General features: G+C 43.7%; 1 protein-coding gene across 1 annotated transcript; it reads left to right on the forward strand.

Moving 5' to 3' along the window:
• The first annotated feature begins 931 nt into the window (after positions 1-931).
• Positions 932-22,161, forward strand: LOC105029473 (ankyrin repeat and BTB/POZ domain-containing protein 2). Its single transcript, XM_020044124.2, has 15 exons — positions 932-2,289; positions 7,106-7,255; positions 9,995-10,202; positions 10,706-10,858; positions 11,058-11,223; positions 11,882-11,971; positions 12,319-12,420; positions 12,981-13,213; positions 14,788-15,059; positions 18,774-18,952; positions 19,435-19,540; positions 19,769-19,871; positions 20,340-20,487; positions 20,718-20,831; positions 21,044-22,161. Exons 1-15 carry the CDS (start codon positions 1,437-1,439, stop codon positions 21,287-21,289), a joined length of 3,123 nt encoding a protein of 1,040 aa, XP_019899683.1. The 5' UTR covers positions 932-1,436; the 3' UTR covers positions 21,290-22,161.
• The last annotated feature ends 518 nt before the right edge of the window (positions 22,162-22,679 follow it).

Raw genomic sequence — 22,679 nt, forward strand, 5'->3', positions numbered from 1 at the left:
ACAGCCCCGAAACCTGTTTTAGATTCCGTCACTCACAGACTTCTAGATGCTTTGTAAGTGGGAAAACCTGCAAAATTGGCAGTGTATCAAATACTTGTTCTCCCCACTGTAGCTTCGGAAAAAATTAAGAGACCACCTTTTTCTTTCCTTTCCAAAAAAGTCAAAAAGGAAGGTTTTGAATGAGGAAGAGAAGGGTTAAAATTAAGAGACCACTGCAAATTGAATGCTTTTGAAATTGAAACTCAAAACTTTTTTGGAAAGGAATGAAAGAGTTGCAATGGTCTCTTAATTTTTTCCAGAGCTGTATATATGTATATATATACTATTTTCAGTTGATGGTTAATTACAGAGATTTCTGAATCTTTATGTGCTTTTGGAAGCACTAGAACCATCAATGTGTGTGAGGAAAATATAGCATGTGAGCGCTGTTTAGATTACGAGGTGGCTTAATGTTCAAATAGTAGAAATTGGTTAAATGACAACACAGCATCCTAAGGTTTTCCATATTTATCATAAGCTACAGCACGATATCATGAATCACATGTTTGTTTTTAATGGTTGAACCCAGTGCTCAAATCTGGAAAGCCGGTATTTTTTTACTAATAAATTAAAAGGTTTCAGTGGTAAGATTTTTGGCTAAGATTTTTCATGTGCATTCTTAATTCATGTTGGTATTTTGAAATGCTTTCCATTTTAATGTGTTTGACCGTCAAAGCAAAACAGTTGTGGTTATGATTACGTGTGCTCTATACTATGAACCACTGAGACTGTTTAATAACTTTTTGGCAAATACATGTTTTTTTTTGCAGAGAACCTAAATGTTACATTGTATTATTTTCAACATAGGTAATAAAGCATACAGGAGTATATTAGTAGAGGAGTATTACAGCCTTAATATTTATTAATTAATACATATAATATTCATGCGATTCATGCATATACACTTACATCAACACTCGGTGGCATACTTGAAATTCCTTGTTACTGTATTGGTCGAGATAAATTTTGTCCTGTACCAGAAAAACTCAAGTTTAAGAATAAGTGCAATATTTTATATTTTCCACACGATGGCGCAGTATGACGGTATTGTAATACGATACCAACCCTTGTTATAGTATGTTTAATTTATCCTATTGGCTCAAAGACTTCTCAAAGCCGATTGGTGCATGCACCGTTCTTTTTAAATGTTAGTTTGATTGAGACTGCAGAACAAAACATATGCTTATGTTTAAAGTATCGGCTGGCAAAAAGTGTCACTGCATCCGTAGACAGACAACGAAACTGCTAAAGAAGTGATAACATAAACTTAAAATAAAAGTTATTTACGTTCATTTGACACTAAAAGTTAATGGGTTGTATTTCTTTCCGTGCGTAAAACTGACCTTTAAATCTAATTTGGCGCTGTAAGGCCAACTAATTTGGCGCTTTAAGGAACAATGTCAAGCAGTCCCAGGATGATAAAGACCCTTGAAGATCTAAGCCTGGACTCCGGCTACGGAGCGGGGGAATCCTACCAGTCCCTCAGCCTTTCATCGTCCAGGTCGCGGCAATCCCAGACCCATCTACACCAGGCAACCTGGTGGCATCAGACCGGCTCTCTGAGCAGCAGGAACACAAGCTGGGATGCGGTCAACACAGTGTTGCCCGAAGATATAGACGACGTCCTCACCGAGTTTCCCCGTCTGCCGGAACTGGAAGATGTCCCCTGGACCGACCTGGAGGTCGCTGAAGTCTTGCGTAAAGTGGCGGGCGGGAAGTTCCTTTTCCTAGGGGATGCAGTTCGCCGTCTTTCTGTGCTGCTTCGAAGGGCTTTGGTTCGTATCTCTCGGGAGGCGCAGAGACTGAGCGTGCTGCACCGGCGATGCACGCGGTTCGAGGTTCAGAGCGCCGTTCGTCTGGTGCTGAGCTGGGGGCTGGCGGAGCGGTGCGTGGCTGGAACGGTGAGGGCCATCTCTCTCTACTGCATGAGCTCAGGCGAGACCCTGCGTCAACGCGGCAAGTCCTCGCGCTGCGGGCTCAGCCTATCGGTGGGAAGATTCTTCCGGTGGATGGTGGACACCCGCGTGTCAGTGCGCGTGCATGATCACGCAGCCATCTGTTTGGCTGCATGTGTGGAGAGCTTGGCGGAAGATGTGGCCGCGCGGGTGCTGATGATGATGTCGGACGAACGAGAGCGCGAGGGCACCTGTGATCAGGTATCCATTGAAATCTTGGACGAGATTGTCAATAATGACGCAGAGCTGTGGGGAATGATGCAGAACTATGAGCATCTGATATGCGGGAAAAATGGTAAGTATGGTTTGTGTGTGTGCGCGCGTACGTGTCTGTGTTTATCAGGCAGAATAATTGGCGAGTTCGAGAATACACGGTATTCCCTCATAACATGTCTTGAAGCACAGTTGGTGTAATTGCTCTAAATGTAACCAAATGGATTTCCTTGAAAATCAATCACATGTCACTAGCTTCCTGTATCCTTTTGGACCTATAATTTATTTAGCAGATGCTCTTATTCAAAGCATACATTCTCATACTTGTTTTGTACTGGCCACATGTGGTTATCAAACCAACAACCATGTTGTTGCAAGCGACCTGCTTTACCAAATGAGGCTCCTAGTACTCTGTTTCCAGACCAACTGCAACATGTGAAGATTAAGGGGAAATTCCCACAGACAAGAAAAAGTAATTTGGGGTAGTATTCTAATGGATCAGGGTGATGTGGAAGATCTCCACTGATAAACAGACTCTGGGGTGCTGTGGTTGAGCCACTAGCATGCTGGAAGGCCATTGTTTGTGTGTGTGCACAGTGCATTTGTCTGTGGTTGTAGCTTGAGAGTGGTTTGTGTGTGTCAGACTGTGAGAAATTAGGGGTTAAAATAAGGAACCATGGTTCAAATCAACAGTGAGAACACTAATTGGAGGCTGATTATTGGATCCCGTTTTCCTACACTTACCACATGCAGAAAAGTCTCATTGTGTCGGGATACAAATCTGGCTTTCCCATTAATAATCACATAGAATGTTTTTGCGCAGTTACAGTGGAGCTGTTTTTACTGTTCATGTGTTTATTCAATTTTCACTGCAATTTAACTCACCTCAGCTCACCCCCTTTCACCATTGTGTTCTAATTGAATTTGTTGTAAAACTGTATCTAGTACATAACTCAAACCAGCACCACTTGTCAAGGTCCTGTTCCATTGTGCCACTTTCATGGAGTTTTTTAACAACTGTGTGAATTTGTGTGGGGACATGCTCTTAAAACACTAGTTCCCACCAGCTCCTAATTAACCTGACAGACAGAAGCACAGTAATTACAGAGTGGCATCTTGTAAACATTAACAAATACAGAGCAGTACATTTTACAGTTTTAACACTACAAACACTGCTTGCAACTCTTCCAGGAAAATCACTTTCTGTCATGCTGGAGCATGGGTTTATGGTTCTCCAGTTGTACTTACACTAGAAGGAACCGGTTATAAATCACACACTAGGGGTTGAGTTAGGTTATGTTAACCTGCTGCTGCATCAGGTGCTGTTACTGTATTCCTGAAAAGGTCCAAATTAGGTTGGAGGGAAGTGAATGTCAAGTAGTCTTGATCACTTTGTGACAGTATATCAAGAAAGTTAAATTCCCAATTTGGAACTTGAGACAATGTATCTTCTCACGATACTCCCTCCTGTGCTATACACACACAGACACACCCAGCTTGATATGTCATCATCCTCCTCATTTAAGATACCCATGAAAGCAGGCTCATACTGTTTGTCTGCCTTACATCAACCATTCTACAGCCCCGGCAATCCTGAGTTCTGTCTCCGGGTATCATCTTATATACATCATTGCTCTGAGTAATGCTGAGATTCATTAATATCCAACATAAAGTTTCACAAGGGGTCTTTATTTAAAATAATGATCCCATCCCCACACACTTGTGATTCTGAAAAGCAGTGGCAGACTGGGGAGGGAATTGTGTGTTTTTCTTTCAGTAGTGTGGATACTGCAGGTCTGATTAAATTGAAGCGCATCTGTGTAGTTTTTACTTTGGGTATTTAATTGGTTCATGGCTTGTGCTAAAAATAATGCATGATTTAGAAAAAGTCTGATTTATTCAAGTACCTATTGCCATGTCAGCCATTGTTCTTTTAAGGGTGCACAAAAAAAAACATATTACAGTCCTGAACTAGAAAATAAAATACATCAATGGGAAGGCTTAATCTTTGTCGGAAAGGCTCCCATTTTCTCACAAACCTTACCGTGATTATGTACGGCAAAGGGATATATATATTATTTTGAGATGTTCTGTGTTAAGAAAAGACACATTTTGATCAGTGTTAAAGTCATGTGTTGTAATTCTAGTTGAGCTGTTAATCAAGGAGCCTTTAAGCTTGTTTAGCATTGACGATCTGCCATTGATTAGGTTATTAGAAGACTTGTGCTTTGGCCTTTGAAAGTCAGGAAATTGACAATGTAGAACTCTGAGAAATTGCAACAGATACTTAAGGTTGGAAAACTGCTCTGCCGGGAAAAGCATTTGTTTCATAATTGAATGAAGAAAACAGATGGAAATATGGAGATGTCATTTAATAGTGATTTAATGGGGCTTCTTGGTCCATTGGTGTCTATTCCATAGGGGACACTTTGTTTTGGCATGGACACTTCTTCCACCTGTCAGCTTTTGCACTAACCCCTCTCTGACCCGAAGGACCTAGATGTCAGAGATCAGTGCCAAGAGGACACCCTCTGTCCATATGGCAAGATCCTTAAGTTCCTCTCTTACGGTGTCCACTCTAATTTTGTCTTTCATTCGGTGTCAAAAAAAGGAGGTTAACCAATGAAAAAGGTGCAACATTTAGCATGCCCCTTTGGTTGCAGTAAAGTTTCATATGCATACGCATATCTCAGGGAAGTGTGCATATCTCAGGGAAGTGTTGCTTTCTTTATCTCCTCTTTGTCCATACTTCAGTTTTACCCTGTCCAAAACAGTCATGGCATTATGCCCTGCCACAGAATGGACCTGTTGTGTCACAAGTTGACTGGGCATCTGTTTTCACATATCGGCACACACACCGGATTCAAGTCTCGGTTTTCATTCAGCCACCCACATTGGAGAGAGGTGAAGGAAATGACTTAATCACACATGATTAAGGAAGTAAGCATGGCTTGTATGCACACCCGTACACACACACACACACACACACCGCAGTAGCCAAAGCCTTTGAGAGTTTGCATACAAATGTAGGGATTAGAAAACACTCAGTTGTGCTTGGTACCTCTGTAGACCAGGTTCGTATGAATGAATGGCCAGACACTTCTTCAGACTGTTCAAAAGTAGCCAAGGGTAATCACGGTAAATTATATAAATTGCTTTTATTGTATTTTGCTCCTAAAACCTAGATTTGTTTTTGTTTTGAATCAGCATTTTTACATCAACTGGATTGAGAGTGATTGCAGTTTGTTTTGACTGAGGACCTAGCAATTCATTTTTGGTGTCATTTATCATTAGCTACCAATAGTGCCATTCTAAACTTATATAGTGCACTTCTCCTATTCAGTAAAACAATTCTAGTACTGTAAGAAGTTCCAATGTAACTTTAATCTATCTTCTACTATCAAATCCTTCACTCTCGCACATCAGACATACACAGCAAAGATAACATACACCACAGGGCAAAACAATTCATGAATCAACTTTTGTTTCTGCCTTATTTCAACCCCAAAATTAAATGTGATGATGTTGAATCAATGTGGAAAACAAATTGGATTTACTCTACTTCAATTTTTACCCCAAATTCCATAACATGGTGACATTTGGGATTATGTCAAATTGAAATTACATTGAAAACAAGGCCAAACGCGAATTTAACCTAGACTTTGAACTGTCATCTACACCTATTGGGGCATTGTCCAGAGTAGGCTTGTGAAGTCAGGGCTTTGAGTAGAGTCATGAATGACGCATGGCTGATTGGTGACAGGGTTCTGCCAGTGCAGGGTCTGTGATGTGTGGGAAGGACAAATGGAATAGGTGACTGCGTCTGTGCAGCTTATCTACTTACAGGTGGTTGTAAATTACTTTCCAAACGTCATCCCATTCCGCATGTCAAGTTTTATTTGAATACATGTATTGTCATACAGTGATTTCGGTCATGGGAAAAAGGTATATTTCTTCTTTGGGCCTTGAGTAAATTATTTTGGAGGAAATCCTACTTTGCTCCTCTACTTTTATGGGAGCCCCATTTGCATCACAGACAGAAATCATCCAACGTTATCCAATATCAGTTCATCATAGGCCTATCCTGGAATCATTTAAATAGCTGAGTAAGGATTGGTGGAGGGTTGGGATAGATCTTTGCATACTAACCCAGCGGAGAGCTGAGCTAGCCCGACTTGGCTTTTAGGGCCCTCTCCCATTGTGTCGTAGAGGAGAGCGTCAGCAAATACCAATGGCGCAAAATGTGTGTGTGTGCACATGCATGTGTTTTTAGGAAACCTCCCAGTATGAGGATGTTCTATTCAAGAGTGTGTGCGTCATATTGCAGAGATGACTGACTTCGCAGATTGAAGTTTTGTAATATTCTGTAGGAGATTGTGATAAGATATACTCCCCTTGGGTTAGGGCAATGAACAACTTTTTTTTGTTCTGCTCTTTTACATTTCTAACAGTTTTTTGTTTAAATATACTGTTACATTTTCTCAAACACTTCTGTTCATGGTTTTGGCAATAGTAGCAACTACCCATTCATGCTGATAAATAATTCATTGAATCTAATTAAATTACATAACATAATAGGGAGTGATGGCAGTTACTTTTTTCTTAAATCGAACTAAAGCCAATATCATCCCGTCAAAATCCTTCCTGAATAACATAACGGTCCTGGTACCTGGCACTAGCAAGGTGAACATTTCTTATCTTCAGTCTGGATCGTGGTTGTTACGGTACAGACGTCAAAAGCCATGGTTTCAGATGTTTACAACTTTAGTAAATGTAGATAAAAAGTTATGTTGTTGTTATTATTGATATTATTGTTGTATATTGATGTTATTGTTAATAATAATAATAATTCAACATGTATTTATTTTGGTGGATATTTTCTATTAATAAATGTATAGTTGAGCTTTCCCCGTCGGCCCATGTCAGTCCATACCCGGAGGATCCCTGTGCACCAATGGAAAGCAGTGAGGATGCCTATGCCCAGCAGGAGCTACATGCTCTGGAACAGTCCCTTCTGGTCACATACGTGGGCAGCATCGCAGAACTCAGTAAGTTAGGTGTTTTAGACCCTCTCGCTCTGTCCCTTTAGAGAGCTTTAGGTTCTCTCCAACTTTGATCTCCCACACCTGATTCTAATAATGACCTGGATGAAAAACTAGATTAGTTTAGTCTTCACAGGGGTTGGAGAGAGAACCTTAAACAGGGATCTCCAAAGTGTTTCCTGGGGAGCTACCCCACGTAGGTTTTCACTCCAACCCCACTTACAGTTAGGTCTGGAAATATTTGGACACTGAGTTTTGTTATTTTTCGCTGTTTACCAAAATATATTCAAGTTATGAGCATAGGAAATTGGACAATTGACTCAAAAGCTGTTTCATGGACAGGTGTGGGCTATTCCTTTGTTATTTCATCATTAATTAAGCAGGTAAAAAGTCTGGAGATGATTCCAGGTGTGGCATTCGCATTTGGAAGCTGTTGCTGTGAACCCACAACATGCGGTCAAAGGTGCTCTCAGTGCAAAAAAAAATCCATCAGAGAGATAGCAGGAACATTAGTAGTGGCAAAATCAACAGTTTGATCCATTCTGAGAAAAAAGAATGGCCTGGTGAGCTCTGCAACACAAAAAAGCCGGGATGTCCACGGAAGACAACAGTGGTGGATGATTCTAGGATCCTTTCCATATAAAGATAAAAAAATTAAAACATCACAACATCCAGCCAAGTGCAGAACACTCTCCAGGAGGTAGGCATATGTAAAACATGGTGGAGGCGGTGCGATGGCATGGGCATGCATTCCTTTCAATGGCATTGGGTCACTAGTGTTTATTGATAATGTGAGAGAAGTCAGAAGCAGCCGGATTGGACAGCACTTGAAGTTGATTGGACAGCACTTCACTTTACAGATGGACAATGACCCAAACATAACGCAAAAGCATCCCTAGGAGTTTTTTAAGGCAAAGAAGTGGATTATTGTGCAATGGCCGGGTCAACCACCTGATCTCAACCCGATCGAGCATGCATTTCACTTGCTGAAGACAAAACTTAAGGCAGAAAGACCCATGAACAAACAACAACTGAAGACAGCTGCAGTAAAGGCCTGGCAAAGCATCACAAAGGAGGAAACCCAGCGTTTAGTGATGTCCATGCATTCCAGACTTCAAGCAGTCATTGCCTGCAAAGGATTCTCGACAAAGTATAAAATAATTATCATTTTATTTATAATTGTGTTAATTTGTTCAATTATATCAAATTACATCTGAGCCCCTGAAATAAGAGGACTGGGTATGAAAATGTTTGCAATTCCTAAACATTTCATACAATATTTATGTTCATCCCTTTGAATTAAAGCTGAAAGTCTGCACTCCAATCTTGGTTGTTTCATTTCAAATCCATTGTGGTGGCATACAGAGCCCGAATTATGAAAAATGTGTCAGTGTCCAAATATTTCTGGACCAAACTGCATATCCAGCCTCATTCAGCAAATCAACCAGGTTATCAGTAGAATCAGGAGTGTTACATTAGGGTCAGATTGAAAACTTACAGGATGGTAGTTTTCCAGGATGATTGCTTTCAAAGGACCACTGACCACTGACAACCCTCCAGAGACAAGGTAGTGCAAGCCTTAAAACTTAAAACTTTATCAGAATCAGTGGGGGATGTTGTATTCACTGAAACATTAAGCAATATAACAGACTACTGTGTTTGTAGAACACAAGGGCACGTTCACATCAGCCACAAGGTGTTTTAGACCCGCTCGCTCCCCCTGCCCCCCTCATATACACACCCCAAACACTCACACACACTCCTCTGTCTCCACAAACCAAACAAATACTGGGTGTGTTCTTGGTGTAGCTTGTTTCTCTAAAAGTAGCACCTAGCAAAACAGAGGGCACACTTGTTCATTCTTAGAGACCATAATGAAATGGGACAACATGTTTCTTTCACCATGGATTTGAACAGAAATGATCATGGTGCCAGCATGTCCCTAGACAATTAACGTGTAAGTCAGTTCATCTACAGTGTCCATACCTAAAATATGCGATGACAGACACTCTAGACATTTAAGGAGCCTCAATTTAATAAAATAAGAATACCGTTGTTATGAGATTCTGATGTATTTTTCAGGGACAAAATTCTCTCACTGTTCTCCAGTTGCTTGTAGAGCAAGCATCTCTAATGCCTTTCACATATGTTGCATGGAAAGGGACTGTCCTGGCTACCACAACCACAGAATCTCTCTCTATAGAGAACTTGTTAAGCTGAGCCAAACCCAGCTCTGCTCCCATTTTCAAATTCTAATATGCTCTATTTGAGGTTGAATTATTGAACATTTCTATATTGGCTATAATGTTTAGAGATATAATATGAAAATAATGTAACCGATTCATTTCATTAATTTTTAATGTTAGGTCCAGCTCTTACAAAATCTCAGAAACTGAAGGGCTCTGTCTACAGCTATACAGACAAAGGTCAGACAGTTTTGTATTAGGACATTGATTCCTTATACGAAGCATCATTGTTATTGTTATTCAGTGATTCTAAACCTTTTTCAGTTACTCATTTAGCCCCAAAATAATCGAACTTTGGAGGTAGCCTGTCTGAATTACCCCTTCATGTGCATTTTACCAGAAAGCTTAATATCTCAATAGCTTATACTCTATAGGTATATGCAGTAGCCCCTGTGGAATGGCCAAAGGAACCACTGCTCTTGTACACCATACCAAGACTACAGCATCCCATTGAATTGATCCCGTATCGTACGGAATATGTGTGTCTGTTTCTTTTCAGGTGATCTCGTGTCGCGGGCCATGCACCATATAAAGCGTCTCTGCGCCGTAAGCTCCTCCCTCAGCCCTATTCGCCCAGCCAATAACTATTCAGTATGCTGGGCGCCTGATGCTCTGCATACCCTTTACTACTTCCTGTCCAGCTCGCAAATGGAATCACTTGAGAACCCTAATCTGGAACCCCCCAGGACAGCCTTAAGTACAGAGCGGTAAGGGCGGTGTGTGTTTGTACGCGTTTGTATACTTGTGGGGACAAATACATCTCCACAAGGACAGTAAAACAAGTAAAATTCAACATTGGGAAGGGATATTTTGCTGTTCTTCTACAAAGATGGAAAACAAGGCTGTGTGTGCATGTGTCTTTGTTTGTTTAAGCAGACAGAGATATTATGTCCCTCCACCTGGTACCAATTATAATCCCAGGCCTCATTAACCAGTTAGCTTCCAGTTACACTCAGTGCTTTCTCAACTGACTCCTATGAACGTCTCAAAGACCTGCCTCAAAGATCTGTTAACAGAAAGGGAGTGCCCTTTGTCTCAAAGTGTATCATGTTTGCAGTTAATTAAGTTTAATAAAGCTACAAACATTAAAGGTCTACTTTGGGAGTTTTTTTTTTGCATCATATTATATTTAGAAAAAAACAAATTGGACCAGATTGAGGAAAAAGAGTATGATTCACCAAATGTTTAAAATATTTGTTCCCCCCGCCAGACAATTCATGCTCCTCCCCCCTCTTGTGGAGTGGATACGGATTGCCGTGGTGCACGCCGAGCACCGCCGCAGCCTGTTGGTTGACAGTGATGATGTCAGACAGAGTGCCAGACTGCTCCTCCCCGGTCTGGATTGCGAGCCCAGACAGATGAGGTGAAAATGCAATGAGCATAGCCTATCTCATGACATTTAATAAGATAGCTAATAGACATAACAAATGAAAGATATTGAACCATATGGTTAAGTTGATAACCAGTGAGTTATAGTGAGTTCCTCGTTTTATCTCTGTCTATCCTCATTCGCCTCTATCTTCATCCTTCACACTCCCTCCCTCTCCATTTCTGTCTCACAGGTCTGAGTGTTGTTTCAGCTCATACAGGCTCCTGGATTCTAAGGCAGCTACAGAGAGGCTTCAGCTGGACCTGGGCTTCCGCATGCTGATGTGTGGCAGAGCAGACCTTATTGGTCAGGCCACTCGGCTACTGGGACCATCAGGGATTAACACCAAAGACGACCAGGTGGGACTAGTGTGATGGTAATTCCATCGATTAGAACTCTTAATGGAAGTAGTACAGAGACAAAATTCTCTTTGCACAATTAACAGTTTATTTGCAAATAGAGAGAAGAGTCACAAAGCTTACAGAATCAATATGAGGCATCTCTAGCGTAACACAGGACAATCATCAGTACTTATACAGTAAAAGGAGTGTGGTAAGATACTGAATATTCATCCGACAACATTATGTTCCTTATCCCTTCCTGCCCCCGGTTGTGTGTCTTCCTCTATCCTGTCCTACTTCCCCCATTTTTAATGACCATTTCATTAGCTGGCCACATTCCTGAAGAACAAAGAATAGACACCCTGATGGTTTAGGCAGATTAACAGATGGTCAGAGGACCAAATGATCGATCCACTGATATCATTCAGACACCAGAATTACATACCAGGCGATAGAAAAGCAGACAATTCTAAAATGTACATTAGTTCAAGAAACTTCCATAACACTAGGGATAGGAGATAACCGGCTGGGAGGAGTTGGCTAGGACATAAGACTAGGTGGGTTTAATAAAGAAATCAACCAGAACTGTTTTAATCTAATTTCTATCGAACATGGAAATTATGGTGAAAACTCAACTGAACTTCAATAACAGTAATGTATATTTTCATACCAACAGGGAATGACCCCTCTAATGTATGCATGTTCATGTGGAGACGAGGGTCTCGTCCAGATACTACTGGAGGCTGGTGCCAAACCTGACCTGGCGGTAAACACTGTCTTTCTTTAGATATTACAACAATAGGATGCAGATAGAATGTAATTTTCTGGGGCTGAATCTACTTCAATATAATAATTTAAGTTGATGGCATTTCATAATTTGTTGGGGGTCACTACCGAACTCCAATATAACAGGTTAGCTATCAATGCATATTCATTGTAGATTTGTATAGCAGATTTGCAGCTGTATAGTTTTAATACAGCAGTACTGTATCCATCCATCATCTTCCGCTTATCCGGGGCCGGCAGCAGTCTAAGCAGGGATGCCCAGACTTCCCTCTCCCCAGACACTTCCTCTATCTTATCCTAATGTTTACCATTCTTTGGTTCCACTAGGTTCCTTGCTATTCACCGAAACAGCCTTCAGTCCACCCTGACAGTCGTGGTTGGGTTGCCCTTACATTTGCTGTGCTTCATGGACACCTTGCAGTGGCTCAGGTGAGAGCTCACTGGTCAGTCCCAAAACAGACAATTTTGGGATATAAACACATTATTCTGTACATACTGTATATGTTAATACATATATTAATATTAAGGTTCTATTTATATATCCTGTGTGTATGCATGCAATTATTTTATGTATTGAAATTATTTTTGCATGAGGTGCCCTGGTTCTGATCGCGTGTAGAGTCATTCCAACCCACCATATCAATGTTTATGCAGTGTTTTTATTTACCTGCTCTTTTTCTGAAATACGGAAGTGAATTTATGAGGGTTGTATTATTCATGGCAGTTGTAGGTTTTAATACATTACATAAGAGCATTCTACTATAGGTAGTCATCTTTTATACAGTACCTAAGACCAGTCTGGTAGTAGTTGGAAGTTTGTATACAGTCCCCCAATAAACAGTCTGTGACTTGATTTGACCATGGGGGAAATAGACTGCTGTGTAAATCCTGTGATTAGAACTTGATTGAATCAAAATACTGCCAAACGCCTCTGCCATTTTGAGTGTGGTGGATAAGGACCCACTCCTCTGTGTTTGTGTCTTGTACAGCTGCTGTTGGAGGCGGGAGCAGACGTGGAGGGTAGGGCTGTTACGCCTAGTCAGGAGAGCTTTGCTGAGACTCCGCTGCAGCTAGCCTCCGCCGCTGGAAACCATGAGATGACCAGCCTGTTACTGGCCCACAGTGCCGACCCGCTGTTCAGAGTGCAAGACGGGAATGCTCCGACATCACCGCTTTACGAAAACATGAACTGCTTCAGCTGCGCCGCTGCACATGGACACAGGTAGCCACATCTGGTTCTGCTTCAGGAGAAAGGGATTTGTTTCAATAGAAACTTTGACGAAGCGTTAGGCAGTAAGAGACAATAGACGTTAGACGATTTTAGTACTAATCGCAATGGAAAATACTCTAGATCAAGGGCATAGGAGTGACTCTGATATTGGGGCGGACACATTTTACTACAGTGGGAATATTATTGTATTCACCAAAATGTCTTTATATGTAGTTCTGTGTGTTTTTACACTTCTAGAATCCACTTCTATTTCAATTCTCTTTGTCCATGACTATTTTAGATGCATGATGGGACTTTTCAGCTGGAAAGGCATTTCAGATAGATGATAATGTAACCAGAGTGCATTTTTATGACTAATACTAATACTACAATGATGTTGGTAACATCTCAGTCAGGCATGTTAGGCTAACTTTAACTTTTCCAATCTGCTCCTATACACTGCCTTGAATTAATACTTCTCACAATCTTACCTGCTGGTTTGTGGCCTCTCCCTTGCTCTGCTTAGCTTTCTCACCAGTGTTATTGTTATGACAGCCTCACTTCTGCATAAAGTAAACACATACAGTATACCCCTAAATCCGGGTGCTGTCCTTTTATCAAAGATCCTATTCAATGATTGATTTACATGATGACAGATCAACAGTCTAACCCGTTTCTAATATTGGGGGGGACATGTCCCCTGTGTCCCCCCAGCTCCTACGCGCTAGAAATTCCATAATCGTGATAATCGTAAATCGGGGATAATCCTCACACGAGTGACTTGAAAAAGTTATTCCAGTCGCTGAAGTTTCCCTGACTGTTTCCCTGACTATTGTAGGCTAATTGTTAATGTTTTCCTACTGAAAGTGACAGGAGAAGACACATAGGATATAATTTGCGCGGGCCAAAATAGCATTGACTATCTGCATGATCTGCACAATACATGATGCGCACAATATAACGGGGAGCTGTTATCATTAATTATAAAGTTATTATGAAGAATCAACACATAAAATAGGCCTATCCTTAAATAATAAGGCACATAAAATGCACACGGAAGTGCATGCACCCACAGGTCAGTACCCGTAAGAAATTAAATCTATTTTCACCCCTGATCCTCAGAAGTGCGAATAGAGGAGGGCAGAACATTTACTTTAAGTATTATATTAAGTATATTACAGATGTGACATACAGATTTGCAATGTATAGATATGTAATGAAGGCAAATGCAGTATAAATGGCCATTCTAAATGCCATTAAACATCCTCTGCAATGTATTGTCAATTAAGCTGGCAACCATATACATTTAGAGATGTACATGTTTTTATAGTATTAGTTAATTATTAAAAACCTTCTTTGTTATTATTTTATTGTAATGGCTATTTATGTAATGGAAGTATATCAGATCAGCTGTTTTGAGCTACAAACCACAGTTTTTATTGGGATTTTTATTAATTGGGATCATTTTGGCCAGAATAATCTTGGCATGAAATTCTCATATCGTCCCACACCTAGTACTGAATGTATGTATATTTTACTCTGTTCCTGTACTGTAAGTGTGTATTTATTTGACTGTTCTCTTGCAGGAACATCCTAAGGAGACTTTTGACCCAACCCCATCCAACCAAAGAGGACATCCTCTCTTTGGAGGAGATATTGGCTGAGGGCTTCCAAGAGAAGGAGGAGGCTAGCTCCCTCTCTCCTTCCTGTCCCAGTCCTGGTAGCAATTATTTCTGCCCCAGTAGCTCCAACCCAATGCCCAGGCTGTGTAAGGCCAGGATGAAGGCTCTTCAGCAGGCTTCCTACTACAGCGCTGAGCACGGCTACCTGGATGTCACCATGGAGCTTCGATCTCTGGGTAGTTATAATTTGTGGTCTAACTTTTATTTCAGTCAATGTATGTGGCTCTTTCCCACTGCTATGCCAGAAAGCATAACAAATACATTTAAATATATCCATCCATCTTCTACCGCTTATCCGGGGCCGGGTCGCGGGGGCAGCAGTCTAAGCAGGGATGCCCAGACTTCCCTCTCCCCAGACACTTCCTCTAGCTCTTCCGGGGGGACACCGAGGCGTTCCCAGGCCAGCCGGGAGACATAGTCCCTCCAGCGTGTCCTAGGTCTTCCCCGGGGTCTCCTCCCGGTGGGATGGGACCGGAACACCTTCCCAGGAAGGCGTTCCGGAGGCATCCGAAAAAGATGCCCAAGCCACCTCAGCTGACCCCTCTCGATGTGGAGGAGCAACGGCTCTACTCTGAGCTCCTCCCGGGTGACCGAGCTTCTCACCCTATCTCTAAGGGATCGCCCAGCCACCCTGCGGAGAAAACTCATTTCGGCCGCCTGTATCCGGGATCTTGTCCTTTCGGTCATGACCCAAAGCTCATGACCATAGGTGAGAGTAGGAACGTAGATTGACTGGTAAATCGAGAGCTTCGCCTTGCGGCTCAGCTCTTTCTTCACCACGACAGACCGATACATCGACTGCATTACTGCAGAAGCTGCACCGATCCGTCTGTCAATCTCCCGTTCCATCCTTCCCTCACTCGTGAACAAGACCCCTAGATACTTAAACTCCTCCACTTGAGGCAGGCACTCTCCACCAACCTGAAGTGGGCAAGCCACCCTTTTCCGACTGAGGACCATGGCCTCGGATTTGGAGGTACTGATTTTCATCCCCACCGCTTCACACTCGGCTGCAAACCGTCCCAGTGCATGCTGAAGGTCCTGGTTAGAAGGGGCCAACACGACAACATCATCTGCAAAGAGCAGAGACGAAATCGTGTGGTCCCCAAACCTGACACCCTCCGGCCCCTGGCTGCGCCTAGAAATTCTGTCCATAAAAATTACAAACAGAACCGGTGACAAAGGGCAGCCCTGCCGGAGTCCAACATGCACTGGGAACAAGTCTGACTTACTGCCGGCAATGCGGACCAAGCTCCTGCTTCGGTTGTATAGGGACCTGACAGCCCTTAGCAAAGGACCCAGGACCCCATATTCCCCAAGCACCCTCCACAAGATGCCGCGAGGGACACAGTCGAATGCCTTCTCCAAATCCACAAAACACATGTGGATTGGTTGGGCAAACTCCCATGAACCCTCCAACACCCCGTAGAGGGTATAGAGCTGGTCCAGTGTTCCACGGCCCGGACGAAAACCACACTGTTCCTCCTGAATCCGAGGTTCTACTATCGGCCGTATTCTCCTCTCCAGAACCCTGGCATAGACTTTCCCGGGGAGGCTGAGAAGTGTGATCCCCCTATAGTTGGAACACACCCTCCGGTCCCCCTTCTTAAAAAGAGGGACCACCACCCCGGTCTGCCATCCCAGAGGCACTGTCCCCGACCGCCACGCGATGTTGCACAGGCGTGTCAACCAAGACAGCCCCACAACATCCAGAGACTTGAGGTACTCAGGGCGGATCTCATCCACCCCCGGTGCCTTGCCACCGAGGAGTTTCTTGACCACCTCTGTGACTTCAGCCCGGGTGATGGACGAGTCCACCACTGAGCCCTCATCCTCTGCTTCCTCAATGGAAGACATGTCAGCGGGATTGAGGAGATCCTCGAAGTACTCCTTCCACCGCCCGACGACATCCTCAGTTGAGGTCAACAGCTGCCCACCTCTACTGTAAACAGCGTTGGTAGGGCACTGTTTCCCTCTCCTGAGGCGCCGGATGGTTTGCCAGAATCTCTTCGAGGCCAGCCGATAGTCCTTCTCCATGGCCTCACCGAACTCCTCCCAGGCCCGAGTTTTTGCCTCCACAACCACCCGGGCTGCAGCCCGCTTGGCCTGTCGGTACCCGTCAGCTGCCTCAGGAGTCCCACAAGCCAACCAGGCCTGATAGGACTCCTTCTTCAGCTTGACGGCATCCCTTACTTCCGGTGTCCACCACCGGGTTCGGGGATTGCCGCCTCGACAGGCACCGGAGACCTTACGGCCACAGCTCCGAGCGGCCGCTTCGACAATGGCGGTGGAGAACATGGTCCACTCGGACTCAATATCTCCAACCTCCCTCGGGATCCAGTCGAAGCTCTGCCGGAGGTGGGAGTTAAAGATCTCTCTGACAGGAGACTCGGCCAGACGTTCCCAGCAGACCCTTACAGTACGCTTGGGCCTGCCGAGTCTGTCCAGCTTCCTCCCCCACCATCGGATCCAACACACCACCAGGTGGTGATCAGTTGACAGCTCCGCCCCTCTCTTCACCCGAGTGTCCAAGACATACGGCCGCAGGTCAGATGAGACGACAACAAAGTCGATCATCGACCTGCGGCCTAGGGTGTCCTGGTGCCACGTGCACTGATGGACACCCTTATGCTTGAACATGGTGTTCGTTATGGACAAACTGTGACTAGCACAGAAGTCCAATAACTGAACACCACTCGGGTTCAGATCAGGGGGGCCGTTCCTCCCAATCACGCCCCTCCAGGTGTCACTGTCGTTGCCCACGTGGGCGTTGAAGTCCCCCAGTAGAACAATAGAGTCCCCAGTCGGAGCACTTTCCAGCACCCCTCCCAGAGACTCCAAGAAGGTCGGGTACTCTGCACTGCGGTTCGGCCCGTAGGCACAAACAACAGTGAGAGACCTATCCCCGACCCGTAGGCGCAGGGAAACGACCCTCTCGTTCACCGGGGTAAACTCCAACACATGGCGGCAGAGCTGGGGAGCTATGAGCAAACCCACACCAGCCCGCCGCCTCTCACCATGGGCAACTCCAGAGTGGTGAAGAGTCCATCCTCTCTCAAGGAGTGTGGTTCCAGAGCCCAAGCCGTGCGTAGAGGTGATCCCGACTACCTCTAATCGGAACCTCTCAACCTCACGCACTAACTCAGGCTCCTTCCCCGCCAGCGAGGTGACATTCCACGTCCCTAGAGCCAGTTTCTGTGTCCAGAGATCGGGTTGTCTAGGCCCCTGCCTTCGACTGCCGCCCGATCCTCTTTGCACCGGCCCCTTATGGTCCCTCCTGTGGGTGGTGAGCCCACGGGAGGGCGGCCCCACGTCACCCGTTCGGGCTGAGCCCGGCCGGGCCCCATAGGGGAAGGCCCGGCCACCAGGCGCTCGCATTCGAGCCCCAACCCCGGGCCTGGCTCCGGGGTGGGGCCCCGGCTGCGCCATACCGGGCGACGTCACGGTACTCAAAATTTTATTCTTCATTAAGGGGTTTTGAACCGCTCTTAGTCTGACCCGTCGCCTAAGACCTGTTTGCCTTGGGAGACCCTACCAGGGGCATATAGCCCCAGACAACATAGCTCCTAGGGTCACTCGGGTACTCAAACCCCTCCACCACGTTAAGGTGGCAGTTTTAAATATAGAAAATTGGAAATAAAAAAGAGTAAACTTTAAATTTGGAACAATTAAATCCACTAAAGGTTGTTTAATAGCATTTTGCATGATGTTCGGTATTATGCGAATGTTTCGTTGCTTTCTGCAGTGTTTTGTTTGGATTGTTTTGTTTTTGTGTGGACCTCACGACAAGTAGTTTAGAAGCTAAAGTGGAATCATTTTAAATGAATCTAATACATATGACCTAACATTGGTAGTTAACATCTTGGGACTCTCTTTTATTTTTCCCCAAGGTGTTCCCTGGAAGCTCCATGTTTGGCTAGAGTCCCTTCAAGTGGCCCAACAACTGTCCAGGGAGGAGGTTACCCTCCGACTCCTCAGTGACTTCCCCTCCATCAGGCCACAGGACTACTGTCAGGATCTGATATCACCTGGCCTACCTCTCATGTTCAACATGCTTGCGACCAGCAAGGTGACCATTCCATGATATAATCCTTGCTTTAAATTTCTCATTCCGTTGCTGTTGATTGGTCTCAGCTTTACTATGCAGCCTTAGATGTAGATATGTCCATTGAGTACATTTTAAACATATAATGAAAAACAGCAGTTCTTTTGGCCTGAATGTGAATCAGAAAGTGATCTGAAATCTAAAGGTGCATTTACACAGCTGCCCAATTTGCATATTTTTTCCATTAATTGGTCTTTAGACCAATCATGTCAGATCTTTTTCACGGCAGATCTGATTGGTCGAAATACCTTTTGTGTATGCAGCCTAATCCTACAAATACATGAAGTATTGTGTGTGTGAATATATATATATATATATATATATATATATATATATTTCATCCAGCAACATTTCCAATAAATTAATTATGTAAGGGTTCACAGACATGCAATTGCTCTTAGATGAACTCCCAAGACTCTTTCCTTAACATAATTATATCTCTTTAGGACTATGCCATAACCAAGAGACTGGCAGCCATCTTCTCCCACTGTTATGGCTCAGCTCCTATTCCTTCAGTTCCACAAATGGACCTCACTCTCTCCACACAGCTAGGTAATGGAGAATAATATATGTAACATGGTATGGAACAGTCTGTATGAAACAATCAGCATAGTCTGTCAACTGTTTCTAATTTCCCTGGTCCAAGTTATCACCTCACTCCAATAAAAAAGAATTATGGACTCATGTCAGAGAATGTCTGTGCTGTTCTTCTGTGCCTGTATTTCAATGTATGTTTCTGACTCTGAGTGGTGTTAACATCATTTATCTATAATCCAACAGATGCACATTTCCTGAACAACCCAGAGATGTCTGACGTGACGTTGTTGGTGGAGGGTTGTCCCTTCTATGCCCACAGGGTCCTCCTCATGTCTGCCTCTGAAAGGTAAGCTTGCTCTTTCTTTTTACCACAGGAGACCGCTTTTCTTTAATGCATACAAACAGAATGGTGTTGGCTGGGGAATGTATTCACCTCCAGCGTGTGTGTCATGGTGAAATGTCTTAGTTCAGCAAGCAGTGTGATGAAGGCATTGTGCTTTGGAGTGGTTTAAAGATGTAATGATTTTCAACTCTGCTAAACCTGCCTATGACATGTTTGTAAAGTTAATAATCACTAATTTAAACAAATTAGGAAAGGATTTGTTAACAAAAGAACAAGAAAATGATTTGCCTGAATCGGGAGTCCAGTACTAAACAATCTGTTTCTTTGCATAGTCATATCTGACAGGTGAAGCCCAGGTAGATTAAAAAAATCTAAATGACTAAAAGTGTTTTCCGTCAAGCATAGTATGCAGGCTCTTGAGGCCTTTCGCCTTTGTATCTTCCCAGTAGTCATTAATACTTTTTTTGTCAGGTTTCGGTCTCTGTTGAGTTCCTCCGGGTCTGGCACCAGCACCATTCACATTTCGGACATGCCCTATGGCACCTTCCAGAGGATGATGAGTTGTCTGTATTGTGGAGGGACCGAAGGTCAGAAGCTCTCCCAGGTGGATGCCATGGAGGTAAGAAATGTATCCTTATTTGCATAGAACCTCTCTAACTATGATCCATAACTATTTAACTAAGGGGAATATGAATGTGCCCCACTATGAGTTGTCAAACAGGAGTGAAAGGGCAACATTGTGTGGGTCAATCACTTTCAGATGTTGGCACTTTTGAAAGTGGCGGTTGATTGATTGTACGCCTGGTGTAATGAAAGCTGTTTCTCTTCTCACCGCTCTGGTGTCTGCAGCTTCTTCCATTGGTACATTTCTTCCAGCTGAGGACTCTAGAGAAACAGTGTGAGATCCAGCTCTCAGAGAGTATCACCTTAGACAACGCTGTCAGCATCTACTTAATGTCCAGGGTAAGAACTGAAACTGTTATCATGTGAAATAGTCCCTACACAGGCTTATTAAGCTTATTAGCTTAAAGCTCTGAGTGATAGTTGTGTCTTTATGGCAATGCACCTCAAAGTTATTCCATGTAATACATTATATTAGAATTATCATAATGCCGTGAACAAGAAGTGTGATACATGCATCAATCTAATTGTAATGGCTGGGTCGGTGTGTGCAGGATCACGGCGTGGTAGATCTCCAAAGGTTCTGCGAAGGCTTCTTTCTGCAGTACATGGACCAGCTCTTGGACAGAGAGGAATTCCACAGACTGCTCCTGGGAGGGGCGAATGAGAACCAGTTCTCCCCAGCGACAGAGACTCGGAGTGGGCCAAGCTGTGTCCGACAATCCCCTCTCCTTCTGGACAATCTAAAGGCCACTCTGATCCACAGGCTGCTATCGCTGTATCCACCCTGCAGAGATTGAGCTACCTGCCGTGTACTAGTTATAAGTCCTTTCCTTTTTTTACCCTTTGCATGCATTGATGTCAAACAACCAAACAGGTGAATGACAAGTAGCTATACCTGGTCTCAAAAGGCATTAATGGTTAACGAAAAAGGAGAAAGAGAAAGGCACACAATGTTTCTGAGATGGTCCTAATTATCTGGGAGAAGAACCGACATGCTAGCAGGCCTGGAAATGTCTGATAACCCCAAAGATGTAGTTGTAAATAGAAATCCCTGTGCGGGGTCCCCACACCAAATTTCAGGGAGAAAACAAGTTAAGTTGAAGATTCTGCATCTGTGAAAACTGGATATTTCCAGTTTCTTATGACCTCAGTGAAGGGATAGAGATGACTAACTGGTGTAGCTCAAGGCATGTTGTTGAAACAGGTAGTTGAAGAAAGCATAGTACTTGGTACTTCGACAATGTCACATTGTCACCTCCAGAGGTTATAGTTGCTCATATGTGAAGCAGTCTCTGGACAGAGTACTTATACTGTGATCTGCCAGGCACTCAAGCCTGCTGCTATTCTATCTAAATGCCTGTGATACTGCCAAGACTGACTGTGATGGTTGGAGATGTGTAGGTAGTTTGGCAGCTTCTTTCCACACGTATATCTATTTGGGAAAATGCGACAGAAAGTGAGGTGAACAGCTCGGGTCCTCACAGACAGCATCCCAGAATGGGTATATGGAGTACTGCTGCCATCTAGTGTTGTATGTGTGACTGCTGTTTATTGGCAATTTGACCTACATTACACCAAGCAGCCATAACATTACATGACCACTGACAGGTGAAGTGAATAACACTGATAATCTCATTATCATGGCACTTGTCAGTGGGTGGGATATATTTGTCAGCAAGTGAACATTCTGTCCTCAAAGTTGATGTGTTAGAAACAGGAAAAATGGGCAAGTGTAAGGATCTGAGCGACTTTGACAAGGGCCAAATTATGATGGCTGGAAGACTGGGTCAGAGCATCTCCAAAACTGCAGCCCTTGTGGGGTGTTCCCGGTCTGCAGTGCTCAGTACCAATCAAAAGTGGTCCAAGGAAGGAAAAGCGGTGAACCGGCGACAGGGTCAAGGTTTACCTGGAGAACACATGGCACCAGGATGCACTATCAGAAGAAGGCAAGCTGGCGGAGGCAGTGGGATGCTTTGGGCAATGTTCTGCTGGGAAACCTTGGGTCCTGCCATACCTACCTGTACCAACTACAAACCCGATTCCAAAAAAGTTGGGACACTGTACAATTGTGAATAAAAACAAAATGCAATGATGTAGAAGTTTCAAATGTCAATATTTTATTCAGAATACAACATAGATGACATATCAAATGTTTAAACTGAGAAAATGTATCACTTTAAGGGAAAA

The sequence above is a fragment of the Esox lucius genome, chromosome 2, assembly GCF_011004845.1.
Source record: "Esox lucius isolate fEsoLuc1 chromosome 2, fEsoLuc1.pri, whole genome shotgun sequence".
In the NCBI taxonomy this organism is placed as follows: domain Eukaryota; kingdom Metazoa; phylum Chordata; class Actinopteri; order Esociformes; family Esocidae; genus Esox; species Esox lucius.